The sequence below is a fragment of the Lissotriton helveticus genome, chromosome 8 (assembly GCF_964261635.1).
Source record: "Lissotriton helveticus chromosome 8, aLisHel1.1, whole genome shotgun sequence".
Lineage (NCBI taxonomy): Eukaryota > Metazoa > Chordata > Amphibia > Caudata > Salamandridae > Lissotriton > Lissotriton helveticus.
In genome coordinates this window covers 283,174,132-283,195,914 of record NC_136069.1, presented here as the reverse complement: position 1 = coordinate 283,195,914, position 21,783 = coordinate 283,174,132, and the positions used below count along the sequence as shown (strand labels likewise).

General features: G+C 46.0%; 1 protein-coding gene across 1 annotated transcript in view; it reads right to left on the bottom strand.

The window, feature by feature from the left end:
• ATM (ATM serine/threonine kinase) overlaps positions 1-21,783 on the bottom strand; it is a 1,424,234-nt gene that overhangs the window by 1,057,465 nt on the left and 344,986 nt on the right. Inside the window, exon 21 of the mRNA XM_078657051.1 lies at positions 17,726-17,801. Coding sequence (XP_078513177.1) covers positions 17,726-17,801 — 76 coding nt within the window. The remainder of the gene's footprint in view (positions 1-17,725; positions 17,802-21,783) is intronic.

Below are 21,783 nucleotides of genomic sequence, written 5' to 3'. Positions count from 1 at the left end.
TGGTGCCCATGCTCGCTCCCGCAAGGGAAACGCTGTGTGTGCTCTCGGACGCACTCCCCCCACCCCTCCCACTTGTTAACCATGCTGCCACGCAGCAGTAGGTCATAACCAAAAATTTCTGCTCACCTTCAGTTGCTGTATGTAGATGTTTAACTGATACTAAAGAGGGAACACCTTTTCCTGAACAGTGTTAAGATGTGAAAACAAATGAGAAAATAACGAAGTAATTTGCCACTAAATATGCTTCGTTACGCCACATAATGTGGGGATCCCCGCCGCATAACTCTGTCCTCACTTGCCGCATCATTCCAGTGGCCCTGACTAATAAGCAACACCACAATGTGATTCGATGACATTCTGTCCTTCAGATAAACTTGAATGTAGCCAACCATCGAATGCGCCTACACCATATAATGATAGAGGTAACCTTACACGCCCGCAAACACAGACCGACTGAAGCTCTGATTAACCAAGGCAAACAGGTTACGAAAACCCAATAACACCCTGCACTGAACTGAATTCCAGCTCTCATGCTCGTCACTAGTGTAACGAGGCTGGAAAAACCAGAACAGCATTGCTCGCTCACATTCTCCCATGACTGAGCTTTTCAATTAAATCATTTTAAGACCATTAACCTTTTGACCCACTTCGGTTGCAACTTTCCCTGACCTGGCTGTTCTTTCAGGACCCACTAGGCACAGATTTAAAAGCCAAGTCACTGAAATACGGTAAGGCAAGAGCAGCTGACAGTTCAAAGGATCTTGAGCAAAGATGCAATCTTGCCCCACGTCACGTGTGATACTTTCAGCCAGTTACGTTTTTTATCCAAATGCAGTTTGTTTGGAGCAGCTACTGAGACTGCTGGGAAATCTCCCAAAGATAAAACCGTTTTGTGTGTACACTTTTTCCCAGCATTTTTTTCTAATAATTTGCACATGAATATTTAGCTCATAAGAAAAACTGTGGTGCAAGTGTTTACTAAACCAAAGTCCCAGGTTTAATCACAGCTGCCAGGGTGCTGCAAGTGTGATGCCTGCAGCATGCCATTTCTGCCAACCAGACTCTGAAGGCTGCAATTTTTAATCCTAATCCAAAATTGAAAGTAGAACTACAAGTCCCAGAATGAAACATGCTCCTGATAAAAAAAGACACAAGCCCCATAAGATTTCACACGACAATAACTACTTCACCGTTATGTTTCACGTGTGTGTTGGGAAAGGTATTTATTTTACCACCATGAAAAAAAATTCCTGGACCAAAATAATGCCTAGAAGTGTATAGCACCAATGCACATTATACAAGCAGTGGCATAGCCAATAGGTCTCGCCTTTGGGACCCCTAGTCGCCAATATCATATGCCCAGTCATTGTGGCTATTATAAATGCCTCCATTTCAGCAGGCACGGTCCCCCGTGCCTGGAAGTGCGCCCAGGTAAAGGCCCTCTTGAAAAACCCCAGCCTGGATCCCTCTAACCTGGCCAACTACCGACCTATATCCCTTCTCCCCTGGTTAAGTAAGCTAACCGAGAGACACTTAAACTCCGTCCTAGTACAGTACCTAGAGCTTAACAATCTGCTCCATGTATCACAAACAGGCTTCCGCCCCCGACTAAGGACGGAGACGGCCCTTTTGGCCGTAACCGAAGAGGCTCGAAGACTCATGGACCAGGGAGGCTCAGCAGCTATCATCCTGTTAGACCTTAGCGCCGCCTTCGATCCTGCTGAGCCGGCTAAAAAGTCTAGGAGTGACCCATTCTGCTCTCTCTTTCAGGTCTTCAAAGGTAATGCCTCCTCCGATTGCTGGCCGCTCAGTTGTGGGGTCCCCCAGGGCTCCTCCCTGAGCCCCACACTTTTTAATATTTATATGGCACCCTTAGCTGAAGTAGTTCTCCCATTCGGCATACAAATCATAACATACGCTGACGATAGATACCCAGTTGGTGGTATCACTGAACCACCCAGAGGGCTCATCTTGCTCCCTCGGCAGCTGCCTAGCGGCTGTAGCCGACTGGATGAAACTCTCCCACCTCAAACTAAATGGCAACAAGACTGAGCTCATGTTCTTGGGTAAACTGCCATCCCCCCTGTCTGCACATCTATGGCCTACCTGCTTCAACGATATGCCCGCTCCAAAACAGCAGATTAAGAGCCTCGGAATGTGGCTTGACAGCTCTCTGTGCTTTGGCCATCAGGCCACTAAGCTTGCGGCTGCCAGCTTTGGCCTGCTGAGGATGCTTGGGAAAGTTCTCCCCCTGCTTCCCTTCAAGGCCAGAAGGATCATGCTACAGGCCTTAATTCTTTCACGCCTCGACTACGGGAGCGCACTGTACTTGGGCGCCCCACAGGCAACCCTACAAAGACTCCAGGTGCTCCAAATCCCCCAGAGACAATCGGCAAAACCCACCCTAAGGACGCTGCACTGGCTCCTTATCCGGGCCAGAAGAACAATAGTTACTTACCTGTAATCTGTGGTTCTACAGTATTGGTGTCTTTCATAGATTGACATGCCTGAATCATTCCCCGTCGTCGGAGTGGGAGTCCCACGGTACATAAAAAAGCAATAATATGCCATAAACACATAGTAAATACCAATAAAAACAAACCAGGAAGTAAAGTAGCCAAAGCTACAGTAGAAAAAACTCCTACACCTATGACTATCTTAGTCATTTTGTATAGTACAAACTACAGCCAATCAGGCGCCAGCACCCACCAGAAGGTTCTCCCCAGAGGCTCAGGCTCTCAGATTTTCTCGCAAGGAGTGAAGGTAAACCAAGATAGCCCAAAAGCCTCTGAGGGGAGGTGGGTGGGTTGCATGTGAATCTATGAAAGACACCAATACTGGAGAACCACAGATTAAAGGTAAGTAACTATTGTTCTTCTCCAGTATTAGGGGTGTCTTTCATACATTCACATGCCTGAATCAGAGTAGCTAGCAGTACATATCCGTGCTAGGCAGACCCCAATGGTAGTCAAGCTTCTCAGCATATAAGTTATATATCAGTGCAAACTGAAAATACACATATCATTATAAGCATAGCAGAATGCAATCATGCAAGCATGTGTAACAAATAGAACATAGGAAGCGTCTGACAGCAATAAAAGGAGGTGGGAAACAGAGGCTCACCTTAGTTGAAAAGATTCCGTAGAACTGCTCGGCCCACAGAAGTATCAGCCTCGCTGGTTGCTTCCAGACAATAATGTCTGGTAAATGTATGGCGACTGGTCCAAGTAGCCGCCCTGCAGATCTGCTGAAGGGGAACTCCAGCAAATAAGGCCGTAGATGATTACATTGCTCTTGTAGAATGCGCTCTAGGAGCTGCTTGCAACGGTCATCCTGCTTGTGTATGGCAAAAGGCAATGGCAGTAGATATCCATCTCGCAATAGTCTGTTTAGAAACTGCCTGCCCCCTATGAATTGAACCGTAGGTGATAAACAGTTGGTCAGAACTGAGCAAAGCAGGTGTTCTCTGCAGATAAAATTTAAGACACCTTTTAACGTCCAGCGTATGCAACGCTCTTTCCGCCGGTGTTTGCGGGTTAGGAAAGAATGACTTTAGAATTATAGGTTCGTTGAGGTGAAAATCCAAAGGTACTTTAGGGATATACTTCGGATTAGTGCGGAGCATTACAGAGTCACTTGTAAAATGCAGGAAAGGATGGTGAACAGTGAAAGCCTGGATATCACTGACTCTCCTGGAGGATGTTAAAGCCAGCAGCAGTGATACCTTCCACAAGAGATATTTCAGGTCTGCCTTGTGTATGGGTTCGAATGGGTGACGCATGAGTTGTGCCAGGACCACATTTAGATGCCACGCAGGAGGTGGACGGCGTACTGGAGGGAACATTCTAAAGAGGCCTTTAAAGAATTGTTGTATAATTCTCGCAGAGTTAAGGGAATTGGTCCCATCCTGTCGATACCTTGAGATCGCAGCCAGAAAGACCTTCAAGGTTGCGTGAGACAGGCCTGATCTTGCTAATTGCAGGAAGAAGGGTACAATCTCCTCCGGCTTTGCTGAAAAAGGGTGAACCCCGGTTGAGCAACACCAGATGCAAAAACACTTCCATTTAAGACTGTAAGTCTTTATGGTAGCGGGCGCCCTTGCCTTGGCCAGAACCTCTTTGCAGTCTTCCGGGATGTTCAGGTGGGCAAACTCACGGTACTCAGGCGCCAGGCCGCTAATCTCAATGATGTTGGATCCGGATGGTAAACCTGTCCGTTCTGAATGCTGAGTAAGTTCGGGATTGGATTCAACTGAATCGGTTCGCACTCCGACAGAAGAAGGAGCTCTGTAAACCAATACTGGCGTGGCCATCTGGGAGCAATTAGAATCAGTCGGCACGGTTCCCTCTTCATTTTCCGCAGGACCTTGGGGACTAGTGGAATCGGTGGAAAAGCGTACGCATATGTCAGAGACCAATCATCGAAAACGCATTCCCCTGAGAGTCCTTGGGGGATGCCAGCTTGCGAAGAATTGGCATTTGCTGTTGGTCTTCGTCGAAATAGGTCTAGGTCTGGTCGACCCCACAGGTGAAAAATGCGCTCCACTGTCTGCTGATGAAGTTCCCACTCGTGAGTGGAGACCGTCGTCCTGCTGAGTGTGTCTGCCAGGACGTTCTCTGTTCCCGGAACATGCACTGCTTGAAGATTTATGTTGTGCTTTAAAGCCCATGCCCATAATTCTTGGGGTTCTTGGGACAAGAGAAGTGATCGTGTTCCTCCCTGCTTGTTGACATAGTGCATGCTTGTTGTGTTGTCTGTTCTCACCAACACATTGGCATCCTGAATGATTGCACAAAATGCCTTGAGTGCAAGAAAAATGGCTCTCAGTTCCAGACGGTTGATGTGCCACCGCCTTTGTTGAGCAGTCCACTTGCCGCCGATTGTGAGGCCTTGAAGATGCGCTCCCCAGCCCTCGAGAGACGCATCTGTAGTGATGGTAAGGCTTGGTGCATCTTGAAGGAATGCGCACCCCTGCTGGAGATGCCGCTTTTGTGTCCACCAGAGGAGAGAATTCCGCATGAGCGGTGTGATCCTGATGAGATCTTCGAAGGTGCCGGAGACCTGTAGCCACTGCAAGCTCAGTTCTTCCTGAAGAGGTCTCATCCTAAGGCGGCAGTTTGGTATTAATGGGATGCAAGATGATATCATCCTCGGAAAAGACTTGTACAGTCGAACTGAAACTAACCTTCTTGATAGAAGATTCTGCGCCATGTGTTTTATCTTCATTTGCCTCTCCTCCGAGACAAAGGCTTGAAGCTTTCGGGTGTCCAATGTTGCTCGTAAGAAAGCTCGTCTTTGAGAAGGTTTCAATTGGGATTTGCCGAGGTTGACGGACAGGCCCAGAGATTGAAACAGGTGTAGACACTGTTGTAGATGATAATGTGCAACCTCGCGAGAACTGGCCTTTATAAGGCAGTCGTCTAAATATGGGAAAATTTGAATTCCCTCCAGCCGGAGGTGCGCCGCCACTGGGGCCAAAACTTTCGTAAATACTCTTGGCGCTGACCGTAGTCCGAATGGTAGGACTTTGAATTGGTAATCCCTGCCAGCCACCCTGAAGCGCAGGAATTTCCTGTGGCGAGGTAGAATGGGGATATGGAAATATGCAGCTTGGACATCTAAGGTGACCATGTAATCTCCCGCTGCCAAAAGATGTAATATTTCCTGAAGCGATAACATCCTGAATGTTAACTTCTTTAAATACTTGTTTAGAGCGCAAAGATCTAGGATCGGGCGCCACTCTCCGTTTTTCTTCTTTATTAGGAAAAATCTGGAGTATAACCCCATTCGCCTCATTTTCTGAGGTACGCTCTCGATCGCTCCTTTTTGTATCATCAGTTTGATTTGGGCAAACAGCTCCTTCAGGTGAGCTGGAGGTGGTCCTTTCGTTGGGACATTTGGAGGAAATTGCTCGAATTCTAGGGAATGGCCCCTGGCCACGATCTCTAGGACCCATTTGTCTGACGTTTTCGATAGCCAATTTGAGTAAAATTTTGATATTCGTCCTCCAATTTTTTCTCGAGAGTGGGGCAGTGGCGGTGGCAGGTGAAATGTCTCATTGGCACTTATCCTTTCCGCGGTAATTTGTCTTTCACCTGTTCTGGGTATAAGTAGACTTTCTCTGGCGGTAAGATTGGTAGCGCTGGGTGTGATAGCGCTGATTGCCTTGTCTGTAGAAGGATTGTTGGTTGTATCCACCTCTGTTGGAGGACGATTCCCGTCCTCTCGCTCCTCGAAAGGGCTGCTTGCGGAATTGAAGGGTGCCCAAGGATTTCGCTGTTTCCGTATCCTTCTTAATCGTCTGTAAGGCTCCCTCCACTCGGGGGCCAAATAGATATTCACCATCATATGGCATGTCCAATACCTTATTCTGGACCTCTTGTCTGAAGGAAGTGGAACGTAGCCACCCCTGCCTACGAAGGACCGCAGCGCCCGCTAGTTGTCGAAAGCCAGTTGAGGCTACATCAACTGCTGAATCAATAATCTCTTCTGAGATTCTTTGGCCTTCTTGTAGGATCTTCAGCGCCTCAGCCTTGGAAGGCTCAGGAAGGAGGTCAATGAACGGTGCGATGTCAGTCCACATCTGTCGGTCATATCTTCCTAAGATGGCCAATGAATTAGCCGTTCGAACAGTCGTAGCCGCCATGGTGGAGACGCACTTCCCAATAGAATCTAGGCGTTTGCCATCTCTGTCCGGCGGGACTATAACAGGAAAGGAAGGGTTTCTAGCCCTCTTTTGTGCTGCTTGGACAATTACAGAGTCAAGCTTAGGCTGTCCAATGAGACACACAGATGATTTGTCTGGTGCTCTGTACTTTTTCTCCATCCGTGGCAGGACTGGAGGAATGGATGCCGGGGTTGCCATGACCTTTATCCCCTCCTGCCAAATAAAGTCAATGATGGGTATAGACTTGATCTGTTTTCTGGGCTGATCTTTAAAGTCATATAGAAAACAGCCTTGTTCCATGTGTTCCATATGAATATGAAAGTGTTTAGTTGCACGCTCCATCAAGAGGTGGAAACTGCCCAAGTCCACCGGCGGTGAAATTGAGACAGTCTGAGTTGAAGGAGAAGGAGTTTGCACCTGGTATTCATTCCACTCCGACTCATCCTGTACCTCTCCTTCTCCTCTTTGATCATCTTCATCCGAAGACTGAATATCCACAGGCTGATTGAGCGGTGGAGGTGAAGAAGGATTTGCTGGTTGAAAAACTGGCAAAGACGCTTCAGTAGCCGGAGTAACAGGCACCGAGCCTGTAGATTCAGATGGCGGAAACCTTCTATATTAATCATCCAACATATACTGTAGGTTGGTAAGTAAAGCAATTGGCACCTGCGAGACAGGGACACTGTCTACAGGGGACGCCATTCGTACAGGTGATTGTATATCCTCCTGTTCCTCTTCTTGAAACTTTATATTTAACTCAGAAGGACTAGTGGCTGCTCCGAATGTCCTTTGAACCACTTCATCCTCACTGTCAGAGTCTAAAAGCTTGTCAGGAACCTGCGACGGCGACTTCTGAGGTGAAATATGTTGGGGTGAGAGCTGGAAAGCTGGTTCACGCCTTTGAATTAAAGACTGCTTTGGTGTCAAGAACATCGTAGACGGTGACCAGACTTGCAACGCAGTGCAAGATGACAAATGCGGCGTCGACGGTGTGTCCACCGTTGCCGATGAAGCAGACATCAATGGTTCCGTCGTCGACGGCATAGACTTAGACGACTAGACAGGCTTCGTCGACGGCACAGGCTTCGTCGACGGTATGGACTTCGTCAAGGGTATGGACTTCGTCAAGGGTATGGACTTCGTCGACGAAATGGGCTTCGTCGACGGTACAGGCTTCGTCGACGGGACAGGCTTTGTCAACGGTATGGCAGTTGTCGACGGATTGGGCTTCGTCGACGGTAGGATCGTCGTCGACGGTATCATTTTCGACGATGCCTTTGTCGACGGTGGGAACTTCGTCGACGGTGCGGAACTCGCCGACGAGCCCGTCAACGGTATCTTCTTCGTCGACGGTAGAGCCTTCAGAGGAGTCGACGATGAGGAGTCGACGACGAGGCGTCGACGACGGCCGTCGTCGACGATAGAGGTCTAACAGATACATAGACCATAGTTGGAGAAGAAGCTGCCGTCGACATGATCATCTGGGGCTTGGGAGATGAGAATGTCGACGTAGATGTAGAGTCGACGGAGGTCTTCGTCGACGATGAGACAGAAGATGGCGTCGTCGACGATAAAGAAGCAGCCTGAGGTAAAACTTTGTCAACTGCCTGAGGCAATCTTTTGGTGGACCGTTTTTAAGGTGCAGAAAAACCCTCCATATCCTTGCCTGTGGGGATAGCCTTAGAAGTGGAAGGCTTGTCAGATCCCTTAGAAGGTTGATGTTTTTTAACTACCTTAGCTCCAGGAGATGGCAATACCTCAGACGCAGGCCTCTTTCTAGACGCTGAAGTGGAACCAGAGGCAATACTGCCAACCTCAGACACAGGATTATCAGAATCCTTAAGCTTTTGTAGCCACAAAAGAAACCGACCCTCTCTGTCCCTAAGAGTCTTCTGAGGAAAAGTTCTGCAGATCTTACAGTCCTTGACTTGGTGATCTGGGTACAGGAAATAGATACATTTTTTTGTGGGGGTCCTCTTAAAAAGCCGAACCTTACCACAAGAATCACAGGCTCTAAACAGAAATTTCTTTGAAGACATCCTTGAAGAAAAGACAGACCCAAAAGGAAGAAAGAGAAGAAAACTGAGCTGAGCTCAGGGAGACTCCCTTCACACGACGTGCGGTAGAAAATCTGAGAGCCTGAGCCTCTGGGGAGAACCTTCTGGTGGGTGCTGGCACCTGATTGGATGTAGTTTGGACTATACAAAATGACTAGGATAGTCATAGGTGTGGAAGTTTTTTCTACTGTAGCTTTGGCTACTTTACTTCCTGGTTTGTTTTTATTGGTATTTACTATGTGTTTATGGCATATTATTGCTTTTTCATGTACCGTGGGACTCCTACTCCGACGACGGGGAATGATTCAGGCATGTGAATCTATGAAAGACACCCCTAATACTGGAGAATCCAGTTTAAATCCATGTGCCTGGCTCACAGAGCCACGTGGAAAACTGGTCCAGCCATTTCACACTCCCTGATCACGCCCTATCAACCCTCTAGAAACCTCCGGTCCAGCTCTGCCTTCCTTGCCACCACCAGGAAAGTCCGTTATGCCAAGTGGGGTGGTCGCTCTTTCTCCTTGAACGCCTCGAACCTATGGAACTCCCTGTCCCCCTCTTTGCACAGCGAACCAAACATTCTGGCTTTCCGCAAGCTCCTCAAAACTCACCTATTCTGTAATATGCCCTAATTTGATTTGTCGTCCTAAGCAGTCCACAAGCGCTACGAGGCCTTAGGGTAGAAACGCGCTATATAAATATAATTTCATTCATTCATTCATTCATTTCATTCATGAAGTAAGTGCTTGGGAGGGAGGCTCTCATTGCGACGATACATTGAGCTATCATATACATGTCTTTAACTTCGAACAATCCCCTCCCCCACTGAGCCTTCTCAGTGTGGGACTACAGGGTCCACATGCCTAAGAAGCTAAGGACAAGAATATCCAATTTATGTGTTAGCCATAATTTTATATATAAGTGCATGTAACGCATGTATCTCACTGCCAAATATTATTGCTAAAAGAATGAGGATACATAAATCTGTATCCCACTTTGTAAAATGTATTATTAAAATAAGGACACCAATCAGTTCCTGCATTTATGGCATGCTAGAGGAAAACTGCATGACCTTGAATGTGGTTTATCACAGTGCATATTATGAATCGAAATACCATTGTATTCCTATTGTATATCCTGTTTTATAATGTTCTCAAACCTTCTTCGTTACAGATACTTTCACAGGATACTTACCTGTACTGAAGCATAAACGCAAATTGTAAGTTACGAATATAGCACAACTTCATGAGTAGTAGTGCGCACCAATAGGGAATAGGCACATGAGATTAGGGGTCACTCGGTCCAGAAGAAAGACCTGTGACCCCTATGAGCAACAGCGACTTAGGCTGAAACATGTAGACCATAGATTGGGGAGTTCGTAATACTCTCGCTCACATCAACTCTTGATTTTTACCTTGCCTAAGGTTCTCAGTACTAGAAATTCCCCTTTGGGATAGGGAAACCTTAAGGTAATTTTAACTATCAAAATCCCTGAACATCAATAACCTAATCTGCTGTAAATTAGGCATTGAAGCACAAGCCAATAATAAGGTTTGGGCAGTAGACTGAATGACGCATTGTCCCTAACCAAGGGGTTGGTGGGTGTTCTATTGAGGTTGTATTGGCTGTTGGAATGAGGCATCTGTTGAAACCACTAAAGGAACGGTAGGGTTTATGCATTTGGTGAGGTGGAAGGGCAGATAAGCCCCGGGAGCATGTCATGGCCATGCTCTCTTAGAACTGCTCCAAAGCAGAATCTGTCTTGACGCCAGAGGCAAGCCCCATCAAAGGGCATATGCATGAGAGAGGACTGTACATTGCTCGAAAAGCCTGTTGACAACAACCAGACATGGCCACGAATGGCAACACCTGTGCCATGCCAAATGGCACACCATATGGGATCTGTGGTATCCAGGCCACAGCGAATAGTAAATTCATCAGTTACATGGATGTCCTGAATAACAGGGTAAAGACAGGTCAAAGGTCTTCCAGGACATCTGGGAGAACTTGAGCAATCAAATTTCAGAGAGCATGGGTATAGCCACCTAGCAGGCAGCTGGAATTGACAGACCGGAGGGCCAGACTAGTGGAAGAAATACCTGCTTTCCAAAGGTCTCCCTTTGCCTGGACTCCCTATCATGGGGAGTAGTTGGGAAATTGGGATTGTTTAACTAGTAGAAGCTTGCACTACCAAACTCTCAGAAGACGGGTGTTGAGATAAAAAGGCAGGGTCGCTAGTGGCAGGTCGGTGGTGACTCGCAGGGCAAAGTTGGTGCAGGCCCCTAAGAGGGTAAACATTAGGAGGGTATCAGTAGTGGTTTACACCAGATGGAGAACTTTGGTCAGGACATTGGTTTTGACTTCTAATGTGGAGAGCTGGAGATCAAGAACTTAGGCCACCATTCACATGACCACCAGAAAAAAAACAATTTCTGCAGCAGCAGGACATAGGGGGTGGCCGATTGTCATAAATCAGGAGAAGTGGCAAAGCAACTGAGCTCTTTGAGGTAATCATACCAGTTTGCTTCATGGTAGGGTTGACTAATCTCACCACCTGCTTCGTAGTATTTGTCAGAATCCATCCCAATCAAGGAATGCAAGGTATGAGATCTGCCTTGTGGAGGTGGGACGTTAATCAGGTCAGGTTGTGGTTTGATGGAAACAGAGTAACTTTGGTCGAGGTGTAGTAGCGCCTGATTTGGAGGGCATCTCAGGCTTTGGCATAGATGGAGTCTGCATCAATGCTCTGGGTACTGGCGTGAATCATAGAACCAGAGGCAGAGTTGGTATAGGAGCCAGGGGAGGCACAGTGGTGGGTTTGGAGGGTCTAACTGGCTATCAGGGAAAACCTGTTGGCGGTATCCCAGAAGGAGTGCATCTCGGCTCCAAAGGGTCCGGATGGCACGCCAGAGGCAATCAGAAGAAGAGTGGCCTTGCAGAATCTTGGATTTGCCTTGGTATCACAGATGGCTCTAGAAACTTGGGGTGCGCCAGAAGAAGTTGTTAGATTGGCTCCGATGTAAACGGATTGGGAGCAAGATCGAGAGGTATGGTGATGCCCATGCACCGTCTCAGGAGTACGAGAGTGACAGGTAGAGGCAGAGTCCTACTTGGATTCTTTTATGTTTTTTCCTTGACTTACCCAAGCTTTGTAGTGCAACGACAATCAGCCAAGGGATCGAATTCCAGAAAGCTTCGCAAATAAACTTTAAAGGTACATAATGCAAGTTTCTGCTAGGACAGAGATAAAATTAATAACAAAACATCTGACAGTTTGACTAGCACCAGGTCTGTATTGTGGGGGATACACTAGGCTACAAACTCGTCCCTGCACCTGGTATAGACTGACTTGATTGAGGAACAACTAGCAGCAAGACTGACATCCACAACTTCAGGAAGAAGACTGAATACAGTCAACTGCTGTCACCTAATCTCCATACACGGATGTCCAGATTTAGCAGGTGTGGGTGCAGGACTCTACCCTGCTGCTGCGACGGGAGATCATTCTGAAGCAGTTGCCTGGTTGCAGGATTAATGCTATGGGCCAGAAGGTCTGGGTTTTACATTCTCCTTATCCAATCAGGAGCCAATAAGATGACTTGGGCCGATCATGCCTGATCTTCAGAACATGGGGCAGGAGAGTCCGGAAAGGTAAACAGGTGAGTCATGTTCCAATCAGGAATGGGTCTCAGAGAGCGAGCTTTGTTGTAAACTCCAGCACTCAAACATTTTCACCCTACGCATTCTCTATGATGGTGGAAATGGTTAGCCATGTTGTTTGAATTGCTAGAAGATCTCCTGACCCACCTCAGGATGTAACTGCCTTTCGTTATCCTCAGGATGCCACTGCTGAGTTTGCCTGCCCTGGATTTCAAAATTCCTGCAAGGTGATTCACAATCAGGGAGATGTCATGATGCCAGGACATCTACTGAACACACAGCCTCTTGGCACAGGACTCAGGATCAGATTTCGCCCCGCTTGCTGCAGCACCACATTGTGGTGGTGTTGCTCTTGAGTACCTGAACCAGCCTCTCCTTGATGGACAAAAGCAAAGCATCTGGCACCCGGTCAGCAGTCAACAACTTCAACAGTTTAATGAGGAGACTGGTCTCTGCTGGAGACCAGAGTCTTCTGACCTCCCATCTCAGCAATGATGCATCCGTCACCAACATCAGCTCTGAGTGGGAAAGAGAGAAGTGTCTGCCACAAGTCCAACTCGGTCAATCAGGCACACAGTAGATATTTTGCAGTCTCCTCCAGAACCTGGATGGAATCAGACAGGTACGTCATGTGCTGGGCCCACAGACTTCAGGTCCTACTGCAAAGCCCGCATATGACATGTGTCATGGTCAATGGGAAAGCTGAAGGCGACCAAGATATATCCGTGTTATTCTCACTGAGATCACAACATCAGAATCGTAGCCTAAATTGCCTGGACTCATTCTGAAGGAAGAAAGGCATGAAAGCTGAACCATATACAGAATGGCCTGATGAAAATTAGCCTTTGTGAAGGAGTCAGGTGTGACTTTGACAGGTTGACAGTGAACCCCAATGAAGGCAGGAGGTTTACTGTAGTCTGGAGGTGGTCTACGGCTGACTGTGGGAACCCTGCCTTTAACAACCAGTCATTGAGGTAGGGGAAAAATGGAATCCCCAACCTCAGCAGGTGTGCTGCGACTACCACCATCATTTTCGTGAACACGCAAGCAGCACAGGACAGACCCCAGTGGAGAACGGCAAATTGAAAATGCTCCTGGCCCACCTTAAACCACAATCAAGTCTGTGTGACTTCAAGACAGGACACGTAAATATCATCCTGCAAGTTCAAAGCCACCATCTAGTCACCTGCATACAGCACATGGGTCACCATGACCATTTAGGATTTGTCCTTCCACAAGAAGGCGCTTAGAAGCATAGATTTCAAGTAGGACAAATACCTCCATCCATTTATGGCATGAGGAAATTGCAGGAATAACAGCCAGTCCATATTTCCTGGGCTGGAATCCTACCTCTCCCCCTCTGGATCTGGGACGAATCTTCCCCCATTGGGGATTCCCACACCAGTTCCAAGCTACCATCTCCCTTGTTCTGTCCAAACTTGATTACACCAGTACCCTCTACCACGGATCACCTTTAATGACTATGAAAAGACTACAACAGAATCAGAACTTGGCTGCCAGACTCCTCTTACATATCAAACCACGAGATCACATCTCCCCTGCCTTGAAAGCCCTGCATTGGTTAAAGGTTGCCAGAAGATCCATGTTCAAGCTGCTTTTATCACCCTCAAAGCGATACATGGAATGAGACCGCTCTTCATCTGGAAAAAAATCACCAAACACATTCATCATAGGAACCTCTGCTCTAGAGTGGCACCTCACCTTCACATCCCAAGATACAAGAAAATAACCATGGGTGGCACATCCTTCTCTATTCAAGCAGCCAAAATATGGAACTCTTTACCCCCCAACTAATCACCAAACACATTCATCATAGGAAACTCCATTCTAGAGCGGCACCTCGCCTCAAAATACAAGAAAATGACCACAGGTGGCACATCCTTCTCTGTTCAAGCAGCCAAAATATGGAACTCTTTACCCCCCAACATATGATCCACAAACAACCACCTTATCTTCAGAAAACTACCCAAAAATTCCCCACATAAGCACCACACGCAAACAGAAATATACAGCATATCTCTCTGTATATAAGCATTTATTTGACCTATAGATATGTACCTATATATGTGTATTGCTTTGTATAAACATGTAGAACAATTATGCTTTAAAAATTATTATTTTTTTTTTAAGTACAACACTTGAAAACCAGAGTTTATCGAATGCATCTTAAATCTACTTATACTCACTTCCTTCATGCATCTATGCATCTATGTACCTTCCATGTACTTGGATCTATATATTTATTACTATCCTCCTCCCCAAAAAAGGGAAAAAAGCATATTTAATGCACTACCCTATTTCTCACCCTATACCTCAAAATCTTTAATCTACATATACTTATCCTTTATGCATCTATAACCTTTCCATGTACTTATGGATCTATATATTTATTACTTTCTTCCAATTCAGCATATCCAATGCACTACCATATTTATCAGCCTATCCCTTGCTCAATATATCTTCTACCTCCATCAATATATCCTCTACATCCACTCTCTCATTCCTTTCAAACACCATACCACTACTATGATCCCAAAATAGCCTTTACTAGATTCTCCCCTACTCTACCCCTCCTTGCATCATCCGACACCTCATTTAACCACATGAATGCTACAGCAATTCATGCTCTGTGCTGCAGATGCATATTTACCATTGTTCATGACGAGCTCAGCTCGTCATCAGCACACAAGCAGTGTACTGCATGAGGAGCTGAGCTCGTCATGAGCATGGAAGGGGTTAAGATACTGATCCCAAAAACAAGCCTTTCTAAACGCTTCCCTCTGACTCTTCCCCGCCACATCCCTTTTTACTCATCCCAAATCTCCCACCACTGCTATGACCTAAAAAAAAGTCTTAATCCTTCACTCTTCTATCCCTCCACTATCCTTTTCAATCAAACTAACAGACTAACATGTCAACTTCTCAAATTTCATATTTCACTATACTAATTCACCACTAATCCTTTATAGGTTTAAGAGTAGGACGCTACTTGGTGAAAAAAGCACTTTAACACCTCATTAGGGGTAACAAGCACTATATCATTGCAAACCTTTTATCCCTTTATCCGCTATCCTTCTCAATCCAAATAACTGACTAATATCCACCAATCCAATTACTTTCATATTTCAATATACAAATACACCACTAATCCTTTATAGGTTCCCGAGTAGCGTGCTACTCGCCAAGAAAGTGCTTCAACATCCCATTAGGGGTAACAAGTGCTATATAAATGCAAACCTTTTTTCCCTCTTCTATCCCTCCCCTATACTTTTCAATTCAAATAACTAACTAATATCCACCACTCAATTTACTTTCATATTTGACAATACTAATTCACCACTAATCCTTTATGGCTTCCGGAGTAGTGTGCTACTCACCGAAAAAAAACGCTTCAACACCCCATCAGGGGTTACAAGCACTATATAAATGCAAACCTTTTCCCTCTTCTATCCCTCCGCTATCCTTCTGAAACCAAATAACTGACTAACCTAGCCACTACTCAAATTACTTTAATATTTCACTATACTAATTCAACACTAATCCTTTATGGGTTCCGGAGCATCGCGCTACTCACCGAAAAAGCGATTCAACACCTCGACAGGGGTAGTAAGCGATATATAAATGCAATTACAATACAATGCAATTACAGTACAATTTAAAGCGCATCTGTTTTGAATTCAATGAAAGACACTTCTCAGTGGACTTATCATGAATGCTGCAGAAAGCTGTGAATGAGATACAGCTTTGCAGGCCCCAACATTCATTATAAGGAAGATAGCTGTGCAAGCAGAGATGTGTTTAGGCTTGCACACTGAAACGGAGTGCATTAGTTAATGCACTGAGGCTGGCTTCTTTATACATTACACAAAGGTATGACGTTAGATCATCCCAACTGGGTCTGGCAGAAGGGTACTCCCATCATGCTCTTGTTAGTGTAGGAGTAATAGTGATAAGCGTAATATTAGGGACAATTAACATGGTTGAATTATATGTGTTTTTCACCATTCTGATAATGCTTATAACAATGATGTGTCTCATGTGTCTAATTGTTGCAGTGCATGCTTTACTTACAAGGATTAGTGGGCACATGAATCAACATAAGGAATTGTGATTCCTTATTAGCGATTTTTAAGGAATAGCTATTTAGGAATCGCAATTCCTTAGGCATGTAGGAAGCGCTGAATAAATTGAGATTTCTACACATTCCCTATTAGCGAATTGCAAATTGAGACTCGCTAATAGGGAATGACTTCCCATTCATTCCTATGGGCCTAGAGGCCAATAGGAATGAATGGGAAACCATTCGCAATTTGCGATACCAAATAGGTAATCGTAAATTGCGAATGCAATTTTAATGGTGCTAAGGGGCCAAAAGGCCACCCTGATGCATGCCAAAAATTGGCATGCGTCTACATGAGGCGCACACACATGCCCCAAGGGCATGTTTGTGCGCCACATGGCACTTAGAAAAATGCAAATTTGGGCTTTTTTTCTGAGGAATTGCAAATTACCATCAACTTGAAGTTGATGGTAATGTGCGATTCCTTAATGCAAAGTAGCTTTCTGAGAATGCTTCTTGCATTGCATTTAGGGAATCGCAAATTGCGATTCCCTAACTGCATTCGCAAAAGAGGTAATCGCAAATTTTGTAATTATCTATTTTGCAAATGGCTTTGAGCTTGATGCTTCCCAAAAGGCTAATTACCGGTCGCAAAGGGGCAGACTCTGCGAATCGCACCCTTTGCGACCGGTATTTAGCTTGATGCATGTGCTCCTAGCTCTTTTCAATAAACATTTGAAAATGTATTATTGTCTCTCTTCTTTGTAAAAGTTTGGGCATACAAAAGAGACAAACGACCGGGTTAGATGGTTTCCACTAATTCCTTGGGAAGAGTGATCATGTTCGTAGTTGCCAACACTATCTATAGGTCTAGAGGTTTAGGAGTTTAGATGCCGTATTGTGAGCTCGCGGGAAAAACATTTACTGATGATTTGAGAAGCTTCAGTCCTTGTATAATAAGGTTTTTGTTGATCCAATACAGGCCTACTAAATTTGTAAGAACCGTATAACAGCACAGGTGTGGTGCTTATATGCGGCTCAATAGTAACTTCTGGGGTACAACAAAGTCAAACGGAAGACACACAGCCCCACCTACCAGTGTCAAGGAGCATATGGTGTTTAAACATACAGATCCTGTCTGGAATCTGAGGATAGATATTCTAAGGGTAAGGAATCTGCGGTCAGAACTATCCATTAGAAGCTTTGGTTCACTTATGCCTTCAATAAAGATGAGATTCCCCCAGATTTGGCCCAACTTACCTCTAGCAATGCTTTCATGCAGTTGACAAGGGCAACTCTTACAAGTGCTGTGCATTTTCCATCATTTGTTAAATGCCTGAAACAGAAAACACCAACATATTAAATGTTACTTCAACTGATATGCTCTAATAATTTAGCATTGAATAATAACATTTATAAAAACTGATGCTTTTACTGTAGTCATTCAAATTACTTTTGACTGCAGAAGTCTGCTCCAGAGGTCTTGGTTAACATTTTCTTCTGGCACAACAAAAACGTTTCCTTGAGAAAAGCTTCACCGTGGTTTCTTCAAAGGCTCACTTAAAGTTACAGAAGGTCCATAACCCACTTGAAGGGAGTCCAGCTTAAAAATAGCATTTTACTAAAATGGGCAAACTAGATCTGCTATCTTTATTTCAGATCTCTGTACTGGGGGGAATGTATGACATTGTTCTGCATTCTGTCCATCTATTGTTGTTTTTGCATTTGTCACCCCGAGTGGGATGGGTATGCTCAGACGTGAGTCCCATGCTCTCCACACCACTGGAGTCAAGCTATCCAGGCTGATGAAGGCTGATAGCCAGAAACCGGTCCTTGGATGCTTCATTCCGGTCCAGGAAAGACATGGCTTGGCAGTTCGGGCTGGACGGTTCCCATGAGGCACAGGGTCAAGGCTGATTTGCATATGGCCATGTCCGACCTGGGGTGGTGTGGAGTGCAAAAAAACGATGGATTTAGGCCCAGATCTCTGTACTTGGGTGAATGTATGACATTGTTCTGCATTCTGTCCATCTATTGTTGTTTTTGCATTTTTCACCCCGAGTGGGATGGGTATGCTCAGACGTGAGTCCCATGCTCTCCACACCACTGGAGTCAAGCTATCCAGGCTGATGAAAGCTGATAGCCAGAAACCGGTCCTTGGATGCTTGATTCCGGTCCAGGAAAGACATGGCTTGGCAGTTCAGGCTCGACTGTTCCCATGAGGCACAAGGTCAAGGCTGATTTGCATATGGCCATGTCTGACCTGGGGTGGTGTGGAGTGCAAAAATAACGATGGATTTAGGCCCAGATCTCTGTACTGGGGTGAATGTATGACATTGTTCTGCATTCTGTCCATTTATTGTTGTTGTTGCGTCTTTCTTTCATTGGCTTTAAACAATGAGGGTCTTTAAAAAAGTAAAAAAAGAAGCAGGTGCTCATGATAGGTTTCTGACATGGTGTCTGATAAATGTATTTGTTGTTTATCTCACCACAACCATTGTCTATTTGAAGAGGGAAAATAATGAAAGTAATGAATTCAAAAAAAAATTTTTTTTAAAGAGGTGTTAAAGAAAACTTTCTGATGCAAAGAAATGCAGAAAAATGAAGCTCATGACTCGAAACTGTAGGTAAATGAAATTGCTCTCTGCGTGACCTCAAAGTGGTTTACGCAACTGTCCTCCATGACCTACACTTCCGGGTGGACCCTGTAAGACCTCAGGACCTACTTTGCCTTCGACGAAAACACTGAGTGCCCAGGAGCTGTGCCCCCCCCCCTCCCACCCCCACCCCTCAGCACCTTGAGACCCTTCCGGGTGAGTAGCTGCGCTCTATAAACCCACTGATTGTTTGATGAACTACACTATGATGGAGGAATGGGCCCTCAGATGGAGAGGAATTTAAAAAAAGCGTCAACCAGAATTCCCGTCATCGCAGCCGCTGAGTATATAATGAAGCATAATGGCATGTGAATGCAACATATATCTCCATTTACATGCGCAATAGGATCCCATGTCTGAACAAATGGACATTACAGGCCACCGCAGTTGAGCCTGGCGCAGTAACAACCCTAACAGTGTTCCCTGTTTGTCAGGCTCAGCATGAGTTTTAGCAGTGTGAGCTGTGTAATTGAGTCATCAACACAACCTCTCCAATAGTGTAGCGTGGTCACGTCGAACCTTGAATAGACGTGCACAGCCTGCTTCAGAGAACTGAGCCTGCCCATCATGTTTAAGCAACTGCTTTTACACTCGGGAGATCTCGTAGTCAATCTGACAGCGCATGCTCAGTGTGTTGCCCAGTAAGTGTCCTCAAATTGCCACCTTGAAGGCGTTCCATTCTATCAGCGTGGAGATAGCAGTGTCAGTGATTATATCAAAATTCTCTGTGATACTACCGCTGATGGAGGCCCTAAGTGGAAGGTCATCTAGTGCCGACAGCTGTGGTCATCACATTGGGATTGGGGGTGTAGGGGGCATGCTCCCAGCACAGTCACAAACGCAATGGGTTGTTATTGGAGTGTGTGCTACCAATGTATTCTATGTGTGTGACTATGTCTGAAGTGCTGACAAATAACTCTATTAGGACATGTAAACTGTGGGCAAGTGAATAGAATGAATACACTAGCGTGATGGTGTTGCACTGGTGCCAGGTGGCCAACAGGTCCCAATGTTGCACCCGTGTGGTCAAGGTGTGAGCATTCGAAGTGGCAGTGGTGTGTGGGAGGGGTGAAAAGGAGCGGTCTAAAGCCACATTGGGGATACTATTCAAGTCTCCGCCAAATAGCCAGGAGAGCCCGCTCCACCTTGCCAGGACCACAGTCAGTGTATTCTGAAACATTGCCTGCTCAGTATTACGTGCATAAATCGCACCAAGAAGCACCTGGTGGCTGTGTAATCCTCCCTCCATTAAAATGGATCTACTCTTCGGGTCTATGACTGTGTTGTCTGCAGAGAAGGAGACCCCTCCTTAATCCATACCAATGCCCCCTGGTCCTAAGTAGAGAAGTTAGTGGAATATACTTGCCACCTCCATCTCTTCTGTAACCGCAAGCATCTACCCGAGTACGGTAGAATTCATGCAGGAAAGCTATGTGCATCTTTCTGCGGTGCAAGTATGAATACACATCATATAGACAGGAAGGGGTGTGCATCCCCGGGCATTCCATGTTCTGATATTAGTGTCAGTCATTGTGATAGCATTTGGATGGGTAGAATCCTGTCAACACCCAGACAACAGGGCCAGCCCCAACCTAAATACAGAAAACTGGCTGAGTGCAGGCTATAACAGCAAACAAAAAAAGGAACAACCATAAAAACATAGTACATGTGATATCATTGAGAGCAGGGATACAAAGAGTATCCGCCTGTCAGAAAGGGGGGTCTCTAGTTGGCAGGTTTGTACCCTGCCCAAGCTGGGAACACTACGAAATGACACCACAGCAGTTTTAGAAAAATAACCAATATTGATCTGTGTAAAACAAGACGAAAACTATAAAAATCCAATATGCAGTACTCAAGATACGAATTTTGCAAGAATAAGCTTAAAATACAGTTTCCTGACGTCGAAAGCTCCATCCGAGGCTATCACGGTATCGTGAACAAACAAATCCAACAGTTCAGGCCGACCACGAGTTCGCGGGCTAGCTCCAGTGTTGTGAAGCCCATCAACCAGTACCTTGGAAATGCGGAGCATTGTGGAACTTGCGACAAGCTCCAAAGAGGCGGCGTTGCCAGCGTCAGGCTCTTGAAGTCTCACGCGTTGTGGTTCGAACTCTGTGAGGTTTAAATCAGGAACACTGGCGGTGATGGTGTCGGGGCTCCGATGCGAAGTGGGAAGATGCGATGTGCGGTGCACACAAGTCATGGTGCAGTCAGAGGCTTAATTACGCCGTTGTCGGTGAGACCAGGGCTGCGGTGTGAAGTGGCGCGACGGAACATGTGGGGTCAACAGGACACGGTACAGGCAGGGTCGGCAGCTCTGCTGAAGGGCTGTCATCAGTAGACCCAAGGTTGCGATGCGAAGCGCAGCGATACTTTTTATGGTGCCCAAAGGTTGCAGTGCAAGCAGCGGCATCGGTTGACGATGCTGGAGTCAATGCCGCTGAGGTCAGTGGGACGGGACAATGCTTTGCGTACCTTACAAGCGATGTCCAGAGGCCAGGGTGCAGACAGCGGTGTTGATGTTGGCATGGAGCGTCATTGTCAGTAAGGCCAGGCGGTGGAGTTAAGTGAGGCAATGCGACTTACAGTGCTCATAGGTCACGGAGCAAGCAGCGGCGTCGGAGATAGAATCATGTGGTATCTAGGAATTGCAATGTG